General features: G+C 41.1%; 1 protein-coding gene across 5 annotated transcripts in view; it reads right to left on the bottom strand.

Moving 5' to 3' along the window:
- Positions 1 to 14,656, bottom strand: part of LOC134320418 (A-kinase anchor protein 7-like) — a 39,035-nt gene extending 24,379 nt beyond the window's left edge. For 2 of the 5 annotated variants that reach the window (XM_063001795.1, XM_063001796.1), the window contains exons 1-8: positions 13,965 to 14,656; positions 13,126 to 13,194; positions 12,084 to 12,230; positions 11,497 to 11,645; positions 11,212 to 11,348; positions 10,176 to 10,336; positions 8,531 to 8,643; positions 4,195 to 4,342 (exon numbers count right to left, since the gene is read on the bottom strand). In XM_063001795.1, the coding sequence (XP_062857865.1) occupies positions 4,195 to 4,342; positions 8,531 to 8,643; positions 10,176 to 10,336; positions 11,212 to 11,348; positions 11,497 to 11,645; positions 12,084 to 12,230; positions 13,126 to 13,194; positions 13,965 to 14,127 (1,087 nt within the window). In that variant the 5' untranslated portion in view covers positions 14,128 to 14,656. Of the gene's footprint in view, positions 1 to 4,194; positions 4,343 to 8,530; positions 8,644 to 10,175; positions 10,337 to 11,211; positions 11,349 to 11,496; positions 11,646 to 12,083; positions 12,231 to 13,125; positions 13,607 to 13,663 lie in introns of those variants that run through there. The other 3 variants (XM_063001800.1, XM_063001797.1, XM_063001799.1) reach the window with 3 other exon arrangements.
- Between the last annotated feature and the right edge of the window lie 296 nt (positions 14,657 to 14,952).

Here is a 14,952-nt window from a genome sequence, read left to right as displayed (position 1 = left end):
ATAAGACCTAGCGCATCTTTGGGAGCAAAAATTAATATAAGACACTGTCTTATTTTCAGGGAAACAGGGTAGTAAATTCCAAACCCCCGCCCCCACACACACACACTTCTTACTGTTACTGCTAGTACCGCTCCCCTGTGCTAGCCGAGGAAGAATGAGACTATCATAGCAATGCAGTAGAGTCTCACAGAGAGCTGCATCGTGTTCAGAGAGACATGCTGAGTCGTCCAGATCATTTACTACTAGAGCAGGCGCTTCGACCAGACAGCAGAGGGCGCAAATGTACAGCAGTTATTATTTCAACCTAATCCCTCCCTCCCCCAGACTAAGCCCTCATGCCTGTGTGGTGACTGGCTAGGTCACTAGCATTGCCTGACAATAAAACTGGCATAAAGGTGCACAGGTGGCGCAGCGGGATATTTCGCTAGCACACCAGCACCGGGATTCTGTGCACCCCAGTTCGAATCTTAGCTCTGCTACCGGTCGGCTGGGCGCCATCTAGCTTAACGTCTGCTAAATGGGAAAATGACCGGACCAAGTGGGTGGGGTCTTTAAACGCTGTGCAAGGACACCTGAATAGCAGACAGGTGTAAAAAAGTTGGAGGGCACGTGAGCAGCCTCCTCAAATGGAATCAGGGATCCACAGCAGGGGTGTGGTGGCCACTTGAGTTCCTCCACAACAAAATCTTCAATCATGCCTTAATAAAAGACCTAACAAATAAATGAAATCTATTTTCAGAAAAAAAAACTCTGCTAAAAATACACTTTCTTCACCCACGCCTCCCCCAGTGGGTCCATTCTAAAGTGGAACCAGCACTGCACCTTCAGTTGAACCTCCTCCACAGGAATCTGCCAGCGAGGATCAGAACGAATGCAGATATTTCTCGATTTAGAATTAAATGCTTCTGGAGCAGATCGTGTAGGAGGAAAACACAAGGCATGATGAGTAAACCTAACAGCTCCTCTGGTTGTGGGAAGCAGCAGAATTAAATGCACCTCAGCTGATCTGGAATATTTCAGCTTTTTTAATCAAAAGGAGTTACAGTCATCAGTACACGATGAACCAGGACTGTGTGGCTTTATAATGAAATGCATTGCAGGAAAGCAGTCCGAGTCTCTACCAGACACCACAGCCTTCATGTCTTCTAGCACTAATGAGTCTTGACAGCCCAACAAACTGTCTCTCACATGCACTGGAACCACATGGGGTCTGGAGCCACTGTTGAGAAAGAACAACTACGACTCTTCGCTTTTAAACGAGGCCCAGATAATTGTATAGACCAGTGGTTCTCAAACTGTGGTACAGTGGAAGCAGCACGAGGTGGTACGCCAGATAATCTCGGAAAAGTAAGCACCGAAAAAATAAATAATTTAATAATTATAAAAAAAAAAAAAAAAATGAAACAAAATGTGTTTCAAAGTTTTTATAATTCTGTTTTAATAAAATTAGTTTAATTAAAACAAATTGTATTGAAACTAATGTGTTTTTTAAAAATATTCGGGGCTACACAGACACCGTACTTCATTACGTCTATACTTCACGTTCGCGGTTTCCATCTCGAAATTTCAGAAACGTTATCAGTAGGTCTCTCGCTTTTGTCAGAATCGATGGTTAAAAATGAGTGCTTCCAATAAGACTAAACAGGCGCACCCCTCTCACTGAAAGGATCAAAAGTAACTGCATATATATATATACACACACACACATAATTAATGTGTGCCATATGTGGTTCTGTGATGAGAAACATAGGTGGTACTTGGAAGTTTTGGTTTGATAATGGGTGGTACTTGGTCTAAAAAGTTTGAGAACCACTGGTATACTGTTCCCTTTAGTCCAAGCTCAACTGGCAGCCAAAAATACAATAACAAAACAGAGGTGACAAATTTTTTTTGTTTTATGACCAATTAAATAAGAATAAATTATTATTCTTAAGTAAATAAGAACCTGCTGTTACTGTCTCGCCTGGTTAAATAAAAGTAAATAAATACAATACATTATTATGATGAACCAGTAGGTCAGATTAGTAATTCAATCTCACAGGCACAGTTCATCGCAGCACCAAGAATAAGATACTGAACTGGTGGTCGCTGGTTCAAGTCCTACTACCGCCAAGTTGCCACCATTGCGCCCCTAAACAACTCTTAAGTGTTTGCATTGTGTTCTGCCACAAGCGTCTTAACTGTTGTGAATGTAAACATCTTCATTACAGGCATTACATCTTTTACTTTGTGCTGTAATGAAATGCAGTAAGCACAAAAGGAGATGACTAGGCTGAGCCACCAATCACATCTGCAGCACTTTGCTTCATGAGTGTGAAACATCTGTTTCTACACCAGACAGAGAACTGAGTGTGAAAACATCTTCAGTCCAAAAGCATTAACCCACATACAGTTCAATCACTCCCAGCAAAACACCCTCAACTTCATGTTTCAGGGTAAAGCATGGCATCTAGTGGCCCTCATCTCACACTACACACACATTCCCCTCATATTCAATATCAACCAATAATATATAATAATAATAATAATTCCTTCAGTAATGTTACAGTATGATATTCACTGTTATAAGATGCTTAGTTGCAACTGAGTAAACAAGGCTGATGAAGGTGTAGATTCTTGAATAGAAACACAGACATGCCAGTAAAACACAAAACCATAAACAATAATGCTCTGCATTCTGGTTAGCATGAACTGTGCATGAACCATGCCAACATTTTAAATAATGAACGGCAAAACCAGACCACAGAACTGAAGCACAGTCTCTCTATAGATACTGTCTGTTTGTTTGTTTATTAGGATTTTAACGTCATGTTTTACACTTTAGTTACATTCATGACAGGACCAGCAGTTACGGAACACCAGCAGACAGGACCAGCAGAACACGAGGTTCATCAGTTCTCAAGGTTATATCGAAAACAGTCATGGACAATTTAGTGTCTCCAATTCACCTCACTTGCCTGTCTTTGGACTGTGGGAGGAAACCAGAACACCCGGAGGAAACCCACGCAGACACGGGGAGAACATGCAAACTCCACACAGAAAGGACCCGGACCGCCCCACCTGGGGATCGAACCCAGGACCTTCTTGCTGTGAGGCGACAGTGCTACCCACTGTGCCGCCCCTATAGATACTGTCAGGTTTAAAGAGTCCACTAACAAGAACTGCTGGACATCACATCAAACAACATCAAACAATAATTCTTTCTTTATAACAGAGACCTGCCATGGATTGTTCCTGAGTGACAACCCAGTTTAAAGAGAATAAACTACCAGTAAAACAGCAGAAGGACCAACATGCCACCCCGGACCACTCAGTTCATTACAGCTTATTCGAAATAGTACATTTCTAATAGTATTATATAAACAAATTATATAAAATACTAACGTAAAATTTTCTAACGTTGTAACAACAATCTGGGGAAGGCCCTTTATTGTTCCGACAAGATAGGTGTGAAGGATCCTTAGTAGCCTGCACAGAGCCCTGAGCTCAACCTCAATAAACAACTTTGGGATGAATTGGAATATTGATTGTGAGTCAGGCCTTTTCACTTAACATCAGTGCCTGATTTCACAAATGTTATTTTGAATCAATGAGTATAAAAAGGCAATGTTGATGCCCATGGTCATGGAAAAGAATGCCCAAAGAGCTTATGGTCAGATGTCTACATACTTTTGCCACATAGTGTAAATGTCCATATAAACAGGACTAGTTTGACTGCACCTGTTAAGAAGTACATAGATGCTGACATGCTGTCCGAATGGCAGATATAATCCAAGAACCACCAAAAACTGGTCTGTCAATAATTTAAATGCTGTCCACAGTCAAGCCAGTTTTAAATTAGCACAAGCTCAAATGCTGCCATGCAAGAAAGAAGCCTCTGTTTAGCAACCGACTTCATTCCAGCTTAACGATGCACATTTTGTAGGAGCTTCTTTCCTGCATGGTAGGCTTTAGGTCCATGGTGAAGTAAAGCTTGCTTGGCTGTGTGCAGTGCCAAACGGGAAAAGTCAGCAGCTGATTCATTTAAGCTCATTTAAGTATGAACAAAGCATGTAGTCCAGTCACTCAGAGAAAAAGAAGAGCTGCAGAAATCCTTGAAATTTCTTTATGTGAACAGGAACGTCTCAGGAATCTGAACTTTAATAAATAAAGTGTAGTTGATCCTGAGCCGGATCCCCAGCATGCTCTACTCACCGAATGTGACGGTCTTTTCACGATGGTAGTAACCATCAGCATCCTTCTTCTTCAACATGGAGCACAGATCCAGTCGACACACGTTCTCCTGTCCAAATATCTTCTGCTCAAACTCGCCGTACAGCCCGGGATCCAGCTTCTTGATTCCCTGAAAACAAACCCAGCTGTATGATGAGTTCTTACATTCACACACCCACACACACCCACATCCCATTCAGGACAGGAATATGTTGTACAGTTGGGATAGGAACTGTCTGTCAGGGCTGATAATCTGGACAGGAAGTCTGAGCGGCGAATGAAAGGTTAAGATTAAGGAAGAGGCTCCTATCTGTGACGACCTGAAGAAACACACTGTGGTGGTAACAGAGGTCAAAACGTGGAGTATGTGCAATATTGAAAACAGTTTCAGCTAAAAAAAAGAGCTTTGTGCATCATGAACTAGCCCCCCTACCTCTACTAACCTAAAAAAAGACAAAGAAACCCCACAGGGCTGCGACCTCCAGAGAGCGGATTTGGCAACACATGACAAAAAAGATAGGATGATATGTGACAGAAGAATTGTTCTCTGTGAACAAAACTGCACTTTATAATCAAGAGACTAATTCCCAAGAGTGAGCAAGATATTTTTAAAATTAATTTGGCAATTTTTGAAATACTGAATCAATATTATTGTTGTTATTAACACTGCACTATGTGAAGTGTAAGAATGTAAAAAAAAAAAAACTTTTCTACATTTTTATTCTTACGTCTTGCAGATCTTTATGCATACGAGAGCCGCCTGGGTGACAGCAGCTGTCTAATGGGCGCTAACCCACCACACTACAACCACGCAGACCCAAGTTCAAGAGGCAGTGACACCGTGTCTGAGGAAGAGAAGGTCAGACGGAAAGTCACGCTCTGCTGCAACAACAGCGACTCCTACTGCTAAATGGGCCTGCATCAGCGTATAGAGCGTAGCAGGTGAAAAAGAAGCAGTCAGCGGCTTCTCAGGTGTAGGAGGAGGCGGAGCAAGGGTGTTGTGAAATAGGGAACTAAATATGACTAAACTGGGTGAAAAGGGGAAGGAAAAAATAAATTAAATGGATTTTATAACTGTTTCTCAAATCCACATGTAATAGTCCTATCTTCATCTAATCCCCATCTAATAGTCCTGTGTTAAATCTAAACCTCATCTAGCAATCCTGTCTTAAACAAACCCAATGTAACAGTGCTGTCCTAAATCAATTCCCTATCTAACAGTCCTGTCTCAAACAAACCCGATCTAATAGTCCTGTCTTAAACCAAATCCCCATCTAATAGTTCTGTCTGAAAAAAAAACCCTTCTAATAGTCCTGTGTTAAATCAGATATCCGTCTAATAGTCCTGTGTTAAATCAGATATCCGTCTAATAGTCCTGTGTTTAACAAACCTGATCTGATAGTCCTGTCTTAATTCAAACCCCATCTAATAGTCCTGTCCTAAACCAAATCCCCATCTAATAGTCCTGTTTCAAACAAACCCGATCTAATAGTCCTGTCTTAAATCAAATCAACATCTAATAGTCCTGTCTTAAATCAAATCCCCATCTGATAGTCCCGTCTTAAACTAAATCCCTATTTAACAGTCCTGTCTTAAATTAAAACCCTATCTAACAGTCCTGTCTTAAATCAAATCTCAATGTAATAGTCCTGTCTTAAACCAAATCCCCATCTAATAGTCCCATCTTAAACTAAATCCCTATTTAACAGTCCTGTCTTAAACTAAATCCCTATTTAACAGTCCTGTCTTAAATTAAAACCCTATCTAATAGTCTTGTCTTTAATCAAATCCCCATCTAACAGTCCTGTCTTAAATCAAATTTCCATCTAACAGTCCTGTCTTAAATCAAATTTCCATCTAACAGTCCTGTCTTAAACTAAGTCCCTATTTAACAGTCCTGTCTTAAATTAAAACCCTATCTAATAGTCTTGTCTTAAATCAAATTTCCATCTAACAGTCCTGTCTTAAATCAAATTTCCATCTAACAGTCCTGTCTTAAACTAAGTCCCTATTTAACAGTCCTGTCTTAAATTAAAACCCTATCTAATAGTCTTGTCTTAAATCAAATTTCCATCTAACAGTCCTGTCTTAAATCAAATTTCCATCTAACAGTCCTGTCTTAAATTAAAACCCTATCTAATAGTCTTGTCTTAAATCAAATTTCCATCTAACAGTCCTGTCTTAAACTAAGTCCCTATTTAACAGTCCTGTCCTAAATGAAAACCCTAACTAACAGTCCTGTCTTAAATCAAACCCGACCTAACAATCCTGTCTTTAACAAACCCAATTTCGTAGTCCTGTCCTAAATTAAATCCCTATCTAATAATACTGTCCTAAATTAAATCCCCATCTAATCCTCAAGTCCTGTCTCGAATAAACCCGATGTAATAGTCCTATCTTAAACCAAATCCCCATCTAATAGACCTGTCTCTAATCAAATCCCCATCTAATAGTCCCATCTTAAACAAACCCGACCTAACAGTCCTGTCTCAAACAAACCCGATCTAACAGTCCTGTCTCAAACAAACCCGACCTAACAGTCCTGTCTCAAACAAACCCGATCTAACAGTCCTGTCTCAAACAAACCCGATCTAACAGTCCTGTCTCAAACAAACCCGATCTAACAGTCCTGTCTCAAACAAACCCGATCTAACAGTCCTGTCCTAAATTAAATCCCGATCTAACAGTCCTGTCCTAAATTAAATCCCGACCTAACAGTCCTGTCCTAAATTAAATCCCGACCTAACAGTCCTGTCTCAAACAAACCCGATCTAACAGTCCTGTCCTAAATTAAATCCCGACCTAACAGTCCTGTCCTAAATTAAATCCCGACCTAACAGTCCTGTCCTAAATTAAATCCCGACCTAACAGTCCTGTCTCAAACAAACCCGATCTAACAGTCCTGTCCTAAATTAAATCCCGACCTAACAGTTCTGTCTCAAACAAACCCAATCTAACAGTCCTGTCTTAAACAAACCCGATCTAACAGTCCTGTCCTAAATTAAATCCCGACCTAACAGTCCTGTCCTAAATTAAATCCCGACCTAACAGTTCTGTCTCAAACAAACCCAATCTAACAGTCCTGTCTCAAACAAACCCGATCTAACAGTCCTGTCCTAAATTAAATCCCGATCTAACAGTCCTGTCCTAAATTAAATCCCGACCTAACAGTCCTGTCCTAAATTAAATCCCGACCTAACAGTCCTGTCTCAAACAAACCCGATCTAACAGTCCTGTCCTAAATTAAATCCCGACCTAACAGTTCTGTCTCAAACAAACCCAATCTAACAGTCCTGTCTTAAACAAACCCGATCTAACAGTCCTGTCCTAAATTAAATCCCGACCTAACAGTCCTGTCCTAAATTAAATCCCGACCTAACAGTCCTGTCCTAAATTAAATCCCGACCTAACAGTCGTCTTAAACAAACCCGATCTAACAGTCCTGTCCTAAATTAAATCCCGACCTAACAGTTCTGTCTCAAACAAACCCGATCTAACAGTCCTGTCTCAAACAAACCCGATCTAACAGTCCTGTCCTAAATTAAATCCCGACCTAACAGTCCTGTCCTAAATTAAATCCCGACCTAACAGTCCTGTCCTAAATTAAATCCCGACCTAACAGTCGTCTTAAACAAACCCGATCTAACAGTCCTGTCCTAAATTAAATCCCGACCTAACAGTCCTGTCTCAAACAAACCCGATCTAACAGTCCTGTCTCAAACAAACCCGATCTAACAGTCCTGTCCTAAATTAAATCCCGACCTAACAGTCCTGTCTCAAACAAACCCGATCTAACAGTCCTGTCTTAAACAAACCCGATCTAACAGTCCTGTCCTAAATTAAAACCCGACCTAACAGTCCTGTCTCAAACAAACCCGATCTAACAGTCCTGTCTCAAACAAACCCGATCTAACAGTCCTGTCCTAAATTAAATCCCGACCTAACAGTCCTGTCTCAAACAAACCCGATCTAACAGTCCTGTCTCAAACAAACCCGATCTAACAGTCCTGTCTTAAACCAGATCCTATCTAATACTGTTCTCTCAAAGTAAACCTTCAACTAATAGTTCTGTCACAATCCAATACTCATCTAACACGTTCCGTTTCAAACCAAATCCTTCAGTCATAAACTAAATCCTCACCTAACAGTCCTGGGTTAAACTAAGACCCAACAGTCTCGTCCTGTAAACAAACAGCGGTTTAACCTATAGTGAAGTACACATGACTCAGCTCTAAATTCAGCTCCCTCACTTCATCTTCATCTTCCTCTGATATCTTCTGAACCACACAGGAACGTACGAGTCTGAAGAAGGTCTCACCTTGCGCCGGAGCGTGGGTGCCCGTGAGAGCTTGATGAACGTCAGGTGAGGCGTGAACGCTTTCTGATCTGCGATTGGAATCCCCTTCTCATCAAACGCCCTTCTCACCGAGTCTGAACAACCGGACAGAGATGGAAAGAGAAAGTTCAAACTGGGCGAGGCTATTTACAGAGCCGATCTGTGCACAGGTCTAAAACGGCAACCCCCCACCACCATCACCACCTCCACCTTAAATGTAATACAAGGAGATAATCAATACCGAGAGAAAGAGCGAGAGAGAGAGAGAGACTGAACTTGGATAAAAACAGTCTGAGGATGTGAGATGATGGATGCACTTGGATGAAATTATGTTCTCATCACACTTTAACCAGAAGCTGAAGCACTTTACTACTCAGAAGCTTTGCTTTATATGAGAAGACTCGGGTTTAAGGATTTACTCTGTAGGTCTGGAAGACCCAGAATCCCGGACTCAGTCCTGAAGATTGCCGTGGCAGCGAGTAACGACCCCATCCAACCCTCCCTCACTCAAACACGGCAAGTTGTGTTTGTGTGGACGCCCGGCCAGGACAGAGTCTCTGGTGGGTAGCACTGTCACCTCACAGTAAGAAGGTCCTGGGTTCGATTCCCAGGTGAAGCGGTCCTGGTCCTTTCTGTGTGGAGTTTGCATGTTCTCCCCGTGTTTGTGTGGGTTTCCTTTCACAGTCCAAAGACGTGCAAGTGAGGTGAATTGGAGATACTAAACTGATCATTACTGTGTTTGACATTAAAATTGTGAACTGATGAATCTTGTGTAACCAGTAACTACCTGTCCAGTCATGAATGTAACCAAAGTGTGTAAAACACAACATAATAATAATAACATAATAATTTACTGTTTCATTATAACGTAGTTGGAAATTACATTTTACATTTTACAAAGCGATTTACAGTACTGACAGTATATTGTCTAAGCAATTGAGGGTTAAGGGCCTTGCTGAAAGGCCCAACAGTGACAACCTGACAGTGGTGGGGCTTGAACCAGCGATCTTTTGATTACTAGTCCAGTACCTTAACCGCTAGGCTACAACATCCCTAATTTCTGGCTTATTAAAAAGCACAAAGATAGGCGCCCAGGTGGCGCAGCGGGATATTCCACTAGCACACCAGCGCCGAGATTCTGAACTCCTCGGTTCGAAACTCTGCGTTGCCACCGGTCGGCTGGGCACCATCTAGCGGACATAATTGGCAGTGCCTGCAGGGAGGGATGACCGGAATATGTGGGCAGAGTCTTTAAACACTATGTAAGGACCCCGATTGGCGGATAGAGGCACCCGTGCAGAGTGCATAGGTGGAAAAGGGTTCCAAAGGGCTGTGCACGGGTCGGAGGAGGCGTAAGCAGCAATGTACCCACATCAACTGCAAAAAATCGGGGGATCCCCAGTAGTGGAAGACAAACTGACTAGACTAAATTGGGAGAAAATGGGAGAAAAACGCATAAAAAAAAAATATATATTTTAAAAAACATTTTAGGTAAAAACTGTAAAATCGTTAAGGTTTCAAATCGTCTGTTTTAATCCACAAATTAAAAGACGAAGTTAACAATGAAGGACAAAAAGTGTCATGAAATAAACACACACAAAGAGAAGAGACGAGAGGGAACACGTACCTGCGATGTGTGTGAGGGTGTCGAGATGCTCACCATCTTCGATCTGAATGAACGCTACCTCCTGACGAAAGTGACCAATGCCACGGAACGGTAGCACAAGACTCCGCCCACCCACCAGCGACGTCAAAGTTGATTGCATCTCCTCTAATGCTAATGCAGCTCTGACACACACACACACACACCTTGCTTTTAATCCCCTGGGAAGTGCACTGACGCATGTGTGAAATCACATAAAAATGTACTGAACACAACAGACCACTAAAACGCCAAATATGTACACACACACACACTCACACACATATAAACACACAAACACTTAGCTGTTAATCCTGGGGAAGCGGCGGTGACGCACACACTAAATAACACAGTAAAGTCCTCTATAATAACACATTAACACACTCACTTTTCCCTCAAACACACACCAAATCCTCTGATGGTTTTTGTGGGAGATTATCGTCTTACATAACTCCCACATTCATCCGGGTGAGAGAGGGGAATACATGCAGCTGCATACAGGCCGGCTGAAGTGGTATAAAGCACATCACTGTTGGACTCAGTGTCTACTGTAGTGTTGACTCAAGCTTCCCCGTCTGGAAGTCTGACAAACAAATGTGCTTGTGACAGTCGCCAGTGGATCACTTGCTATCCTATCACAAGGCACAAAGCATACAGCTGTGAAGTATGGTGGAGTAAGGATACTCATTCAGGCCTGGTTTTCACTTCGGTTTTTAATAAACAAATATTGGTGGATTCTTAGACGAATAAGACAAATGTTCTTTTGATTAAACAGGCACAGATTCCCACAGTGGCACTCCAAATTTTGGGATAGTCTTGCCAGCACAAATGGCCACAGAGGTACTCCAAAATTTTGCTGTTTTTTAAAAGGGATGTCAGACAAGCTCATGGTCAGGTGTCCACATATTTATATCCATACAGGGTCTGACTTCAAGATGATTTTCATGTCCCCTTGTGTGGAATGGAAACGAATCCTGGTAGTCGTATTCAAAATGTAGTATGTGGAGTGGTGAGTACTTACGCATTTATCTCCTCCTGAGTGGCGAGGTGGGTGACGAGCACCGTGATGTGGAGGGTGCCGATAGGAATAAGAGCTCTGGAGAGTCGAGGCTCCTTTTGTAAAACCTCGGCCTGGACCTCTTCAACTCCCTGCTTTATCTAACACAAACACACACACACCATTAAAATACCTAGAAACATAGTACTGTAAAAAATTAGTCAGTCACAGAAAAGAAAGGTTGCAGAAATCACTAAAATCCAGATACTGCCATGAAAGACACTTTACTACAGTGTAGTCCCACTAAACCTTTTGGTTGGTGATGGGGATTGAGACAAAGTAGTTGGGTCGAGGACTGCCTTTCTTCTTTTTTTCTTTGCCTCTGTCCTCCTCTTCCTCGTCTTGTCCTTTCTCCTTCCTCTTTCTTTTTGTCTTCCCACTCGCATCGGGGTCGTAGACTAAACCACAAACACATGCAAAAAAATTAACCGTGCAAGCTACACAAATATAAATCTAAACATAAATCATTCTGCTGAATCAAAACATGTTTTCCTAACCACTGTATGGACCACAAAAGAGCCATAAACTCTAGTGGTCCATGAACCAATCAGGAGAGGCCAGTTGGCTGTACTGAACAGGTCAACACACCTTAGGTTACAATCATTTAATCATCATTTAAACATCTGAAGAAGTTCTGTAGTATCTGGTACCAGGGCATTACCAGCAGGTTCTTTAACTTCTTTACACTATAAGGTAAATCGTCCTACAGGGCATCCTAATTCCACATCTTCCCGTCTACAGTAACAAATACTTTTCTGCAGCACTGTAGTTTAATTTTTAACCCTTAGGTATCACACAGCACTAGTGGGAATTTACACACACAGTATGTTACTTACAGCCAAGCTCCTTCCAGGTCTCAGTGTTTGTGAAGGGAAGTTCAGCCAGGAGCTTCATCGTGCTGTCAGTTTCCTTCGCTTTCGGCTTCCGTCCTCGAGGCTTCCTCTGGTTCCTCTTCAATCTCCTTGCCTTCACGTTCTTATGGACTGTAAAAACAGAACACTAGCTAAATCTTTCCTGCTTAGTGTGCAAATCTCTATAAACTACCAGCCAACATTATTAGTACATCCAATCCAGTCAGTAAAAAAAGATAAAAAAATAAAATGCAGATTAACATTATGTTATTTTATTTTAGTACCAGATCAATGTTGTAAAGAGAAAACATGATAATGTCGAGATGCCTGACGTCAACAATTAAGGCGCAATGATTTACACATTGTACACATGCAGAAATTTGGGGTGTGGAATTTTCCTTAGGAATTTCTTTTTTCCATCTTTCTTTCCAAACAAGTCCATTAAAATGTTGTCTTACTATCCTTCTGCCGCTTGTATCACCCCCAGACAGGCTAAGAAAAGCCGCAGACTAGCACCAGTCCCCTCTGAAACATGCAAGTGCCGGATGGTGGTTTCTACAAAGAGGCACGCTATGCCCTCTATGGTCCGACACTACTCAGGGTGGAGCCTTAACCAGACAGCAGGAGCAGCAGTGATGAGAAACCTCATCCAAACGTCTCGTGCTAAGATCTTGTGTTCGATCCCCAGGTGGGGCGGTCCGGGTCCTTTCTGCGTGGGTTTCCTCCGGGAGCTCCGGTTTCCTCCCACAGTCCAAAGGCATGCAAGTGAGGTGAACTGAAGACATAAATTGTCCATGACTGTGTCCGATATAGCCTTGAGAAGTGATGAACCTTGTGTAATGAGTAACTACCGTTCCTGTCATGAATGTAACCAAAAGTGTAAAACGTTAAAATCCTAATAAACAAACAAAGATCTTGTGTTCCAGTTTCTTTACTGTTGTTATTTATTCTATAATTTACTGTAAATGGTGGGAACTCCAGTCCAACCACTGTTGTATTTTGCATCAATTCATAAGAGAGAACGTACCTGCTCCTTGTTCCATCTGTGCTGATGATGTGAGCTCACCACCCCCCTCCATGAGCGATTTGTACTTTTCTAAAACAGATTGTTCACCAATCAAGAACAAATTTGTGAACAGAAACTACAACGATCCTAACATGAATTAAACAATTACCATTTAAGTAATTAATCATAAATAAATCTCATTATTTAAGGCAATTTTTTTTTACTTTATGAGCTATTAATAATAATAGTAATAATAATAATAATAATAATAAGGGTAATAAAGATCAGAGTCGTGTGTTCAGAGCCTGTACACCCTGGAAAGAATGTCACAAATTACAGGAAAGAGTCCAAATTACAGAAGAAAATTCATCTACAGGCATGTTTTTAAAAGGCAGGAAGGAAAAAAGTCCAAAGTATTAATAAAGTAGAGTATTTATATTAAATAACATATATAAAATAGTTTATCACATATGATTAAAATATAACAAATGGATTTGTAGTTCCAAACAGAAACTACAAATCAAGTAAGGTAAAAAGCGAGGATGTGAATGGAAAGCACCTTTAGCAATTCCCCAAACTGTTGCCAAAAAGTTAAAAGTTCACAGTTCTCAAAAAAGTGATTGTACACTTCCATGCTGCGACATCTAATGAGGGTGTGCTTTACACCAGTCTTTAAAACCTATGGATCCTACTAAACATACAAATGTTTTTACACTTCACCACTCTTCATGACTTTATTTTAAGAGCTTGTGTGGTCTCTTGGCTGAGCTGTTGTTGCTCCCAGACAGGCAGCATTTAAACGTCTGAGTCTGACCTGTTTTTCTCCTGAGATTGTGGTTGGTTTGATGTTCTAAACTCACCTGAGATACAGCAGGCGGATGTAATTACTACAGACTTTCTCTCAGGATGATGTGGTTTTATAATCAGCGGTAAGATGGGTGGTTTTACCTGGGTACAGACCCCAAACCACCTTGGTAAAGTCTTGTTTGCTGCTTTAATGAAACACACATGCAGTCTGAACATTACAAAACAGACTTGCACCAAAAATATCTGACCTGTCCAGATTATTTATATAATTTATATTTAAACCTGATTACTTTTGTATGAAAATTAAAGTGTAAAAATGAAAGCACACTGTAAAGTAATTAACAGGGTCTCTGTGCATCCAAATTAACCAAAAGTTTGTATAATAAATGCAAAACTCAATGATAAAAACTGGCTGTACGGAACACTGTTATTGCACTGTCCGTTAGTGGATCAATACGGCTGTACGGAACACTGTGACTACTAAGGACTTAGATATAGTAGTACGTCGTATTTTCAGCTTTTTGTGTATATAAACTATTTTATAGCGAGTCACGGGTCTTTTAGTAAATATTACAATTTATATCGCTGTATATTTTAAATCTAATTATATATTTCGGACCTTTGTTGACGCTGTGTTATTATTAGCATTAGCTGCACTATGCCGCTGCTGCCCTATAAACAAGTACGGACCGCCAGAAGGGTCATGAAGTTTTCGCGAAACTAAAAAATAGTAAATCCCTCAACAACAGTGAGTTAAAGATTCAAACTTAGCTCATTTAGACCCTGGTGCTGTGCGGCACCTACTCGCCTGCTGCCTCCATAACCTGTACGGACCTAAACTACATTAAACTACATTTAACACTTGATGAACTGGGGAGCCAGTACCACTGCCCAGCCTCGCTAATGCTGTTTTGGCTAAATGGAAGTAAATTCCTGCAGACATGTTCCAAAAAATAGTAGGAAGCCTATCAGAAGAGCAAAAGTTCACCAACTCCATAATAATGTTGATGGTTTTGGAATGAAATAAAGAAGCAAAAGACC

The sequence above is a fragment of the Trichomycterus rosablanca genome, chromosome 9, assembly GCF_030014385.1.
Source record: "Trichomycterus rosablanca isolate fTriRos1 chromosome 9, fTriRos1.hap1, whole genome shotgun sequence".
NCBI lineage: Eukaryota > Metazoa > Chordata > Actinopteri > Siluriformes > Trichomycteridae > Trichomycterus > Trichomycterus rosablanca.
The sequence above is the reverse complement of the archived record's forward strand: the minus strand, read 5'-3'. Positions and strand labels throughout refer to the sequence as shown.